The sequence below is a fragment of the Solanum stenotomum genome, unplaced genomic scaffold, assembly GCF_019186545.1.
Source record: "Solanum stenotomum isolate F172 unplaced genomic scaffold, ASM1918654v1 scaffold9727, whole genome shotgun sequence".
Classification (NCBI taxonomy): domain Eukaryota; kingdom Viridiplantae; phylum Streptophyta; class Magnoliopsida; order Solanales; family Solanaceae; genus Solanum; species Solanum stenotomum.
In genome coordinates this window covers 1-3515 of record NW_026037803.1, presented here as the reverse complement: position 1 = coordinate 3515, position 3515 = coordinate 1, and the positions used below count along the sequence as shown (strand labels likewise).

Sequence of the window (3515 nt, the reverse complement as noted above, 5' to 3'; positions counted from 1 at the left end):
AACGACAGAAGAAAGGGAAGTCCAAAGAGGTGGAGAAGATACCGGAGATGGGGACTCATCAATTAGTTTCTTATCACGAGATTCAACGAGCAACAAATAATTTTGATGAATCCAATTTAATTGGTCAGGGAAGCTCTGGCTCTGTGTACAAAGGCACATTGTTTGGTGGAACTGCAGTGGCCATTAAGGTTCTGGATTTGAAAAATGAGAAAGTATGCAAGAGGTTTGATACCGAATGTGAAGTGATGAGAAATGTTAGACACAGAAATCTTGTTCCAGTGATTACTACATGTTCTAGTGACTATATAAGAGCCTTTGTTCTGCTATTTATGCCCAATGGAAGTCTAGAAAATTGGCTGTACAAAGAAGATCGCCACTTGAACCTTCATCAAACGGTCACTGTAATGCTTGATGCAGCTATGGCAGTTGAATATCTACATCATGGTCATGTTACTCCAATAGTTCATTGCGACCTAAAGCCAGCCATCGTTCTTTTGGATGAAGATATGGTGGCTCATGTTGGTGATTTTGGAATCTCGAAAATTTTAGCCATAAGCAAGTTCATGGCTTATACTGAGACATTGGGCACTCTTGGATACATTGCACCAGGTATAAAAAAATCAACTCTCTTTGATTTTCTCTTATATCATAATTAAGCCTCTCCAAATTCTACAAGTAAAAATAAATAAGTTTTCATTTATGCAGAATTATTGTTGTATTTCTATTAACTTTTGTTCAATCCTTTTCTAAGAATATGGCTCGGAGGGAATAGTGTCTGCTAGTGGTGATGTTTATAGCTATGGCATCATGTTGATGGAGGTTTTGACCAAAAGAAGGCCAACAGATGAAAAGCTATGCAATGAAAATCTTGACCTGAGGAAATGGATAATACAATCATTTTCAGGGAGTATGATGGACATTGTGGATGCCAATCTTTTTTGTGAGGAAGTACAAATCACTTGTAAAAGTGAAATCTGCATAGCCTCCATGATAGAATTGGCTTTAGATTGCACAAAGGAAACGCCACAATCAAGAATAACTATGAATGATGTAGTGAAGAGGCTTAACAAAATAAACAACACATTTCTGGAAACATAGAAGTTAATATGATGCTTTTTGTTTCTTTAGTAAAGTCTTCGTATAGTACTACTTGGAGTCATATATTGTTTGTAATTTCACACACACACGTACACATAGTCCCTATGAATGGCCGATTAATTGTTGGGTTACATTAAATCACCTCAAAGATAGTCTTAACATGGTGTGGTATTGTCCGTTTTGGGCCAAGCTCTCATGGTTTTCCCATATTATCTGTAATTATCCATTTAAAATATAAGTCGAGTCGATTACTTTATCCATTTTTGTTTAACTCGTTTTCGATCGATTCGTTCGTTTGCCACTCCTTACAATCTATCTTCTGGTCACATCCCTTCCAACATCTGCCAACTCACATTACTCAAAATTTCTTTCAACAAAGGCAGATGTACATTTCTAACTTTGCAGGTGATATATCCTCATTAAAAAAGTGACGCATTTATACTTGTCATCTATCTAAAGCATGATTACTTTTTCGTTAACAAACTCATTGAATTAGAAAAAAATAATCATAAAGTACTTATTTTAACTTCTAAAAATATGATGTAAACTTTAAAAAATTACCTCATCCATTTTTTTTAATCTCTTCAGGCACGACTTAGTTGAAAAAATGGATGTTCATGTGACAATGAACTTGAATACCCCTTGTTAAAAATGTATTCATATGACAATTTCCATTCATAAAAATAATTTTGTTATTTTGTTACTTTGCCTTATTATTGACGAGTGCAATTCATGTATTAGAGTGTGTTTATAGAACCAATTTAAATCATGATAAGATGTTTAGATGGTCATAAGCAAAAGTTAAGGTTTACAATACGATACATTATGAAAAAATACGTAATAAATAATAGTAAAATTAAGGTCCTTTCTAGATTAAAAAAAATACAGGTAAAAATAAGATTTCATGTACTCAAAATTGACTTTCAGATACATAATTTTCTACATCAGATACTTGTGTTTAAGAGACATTATAATTAAGTTAATGTATCTAGATGATCAGTGGATAGATAATTTTAGTATCAAGCGGATACTTGAGGCAAAATCTGAGTATCTATCTATGTATTTTACCAAAAAGAAAATATGAGGAAGTTAAAAAAAAGAAAAGGAAAAGGGTTCAAAATATATTTGAGTTTTGACCGAAATTGTTGTAACAATCTCAAACTTTGGGGAGGACCTATTACCCATCTGCACTATTTAATAGTGTATTTTAAATGTATTTATGTGCCCACGTAGACAAGTTGTTATTTATAACTAGTCTCTGGACACGCGCAATGTAACGCGCGTGTGTTCCATATGTCAATAATTTAAAACTCTTATAAAGTTAAATAAATATTATATTTTAAAATATAATACCAACTTAACCTCAATCAATGCATCTTACTATTTGCTTCCTTAAAAAATAAGGGTGAAATTATAACATTATAATATTAGATCGATCCTATGCATAACTTTAAAGCAATGAACCAAACCTTGCATATATAATTTATTTAAAAAAACCACGAAAATGTCGAATCAAATGAATTTGGTTCATGTAAATATAAGGTAATCAAACTTAGTCATTGTAAGACAATGTAGAAGTCATACTTCATATTTCTAACTTTATGAATTCATCTTGCTCCAAATTCTTTTAGGTGTTTCCAAATAAAGTGAAGATGCCAAACTTGCTATTTGCTTTATTGTTATTCTCAGATCATAAATTAGTTTAGTTGGTTTATTAAAAAAAATTCATACCAGCTTCAAAAATTAAATGCAAAGAATATCATTATTAATTTTAAAAGCAAAATAATCATTTAGATGAATAAAATAAAATAGTTCGGAGTATTAGACAAATCTTTTAAAAAAAAGTTCAATTAGTATGCATTAAGTAAAAAATGTTTATTTTAATTCACCGAATAATTTCATAGCATTGAAAGAGATTATGTAGTTGTTTGTACCTAGAACTTCATCCTAAATTTTTCTATTTTTCTCTCTTTTCTCTTCATTTGAATTCATGAATATAGACACCTCAACTATGTTGGGTTCTGAAGGGGTGATTATGGCGTCATGCGGAAGCTTACTATTTGCAAATCATATAGTTGATAAATCAGATAACAAAAACTTATACTAAAAATCAAAATATTATTATATCAAAACTAATATAAAGAAAAACATTGAAACTTTAGAGAGAATAAATCTCCCCATAAACAAAGGTCTTAAACGACTACATTATGGATGTTATTGTTATTGTGTTAGAAGAAACAAACCTATATTTATAGAGTCCTAAAACCTTTTCTTACTAGAAAAGAAGTCCTAAAAGGAGAGAATAAACCAAATATGGCTGTTTTCCTTGCTCTCTTGACAATATTTGCTTGAAAAAAAGGGTGTTTACCAAATTAATTAAATAGAAAAAGTATGGGACGGCTGACCTAGGGTTTTAA

General features: G+C 31.1%; 1 protein-coding gene across 1 annotated transcript; it reads left to right on the top strand.

Moving 5' to 3' along the window:
• Positions 1-47: 47 nt before the first annotated feature.
• Positions 48-1098, top strand: LOC125853166 (receptor kinase-like protein Xa21). The gene is made up of 2 exons (XM_049532840.1): positions 48-609; positions 752-1098. The coding sequence occupies exons 1-2, from the start codon at positions 48-50 to the stop codon at positions 1096-1098; spliced, it is 909 nt and encodes a 302-aa protein (XP_049388797.1).
• Positions 1099-3515: the final 2417 nt, after the last annotated feature.

Excerpts from the sequence above, each read along its gene's own strand:
- LOC125853166 (XM_049532840.1), top strand. The coding sequence starts at position 48 with ATGGGGACTCATCAATTAGTTTCTTATCACGAGATTCAACGAGCAACA. Across the intron at positions 610-751 it reads TCTTGGATACATTGCACCAG|AATATGGCTCGGAGGGAATA; the intron begins GTATAAAAAAAT and ends TCCTTTTCTAAG.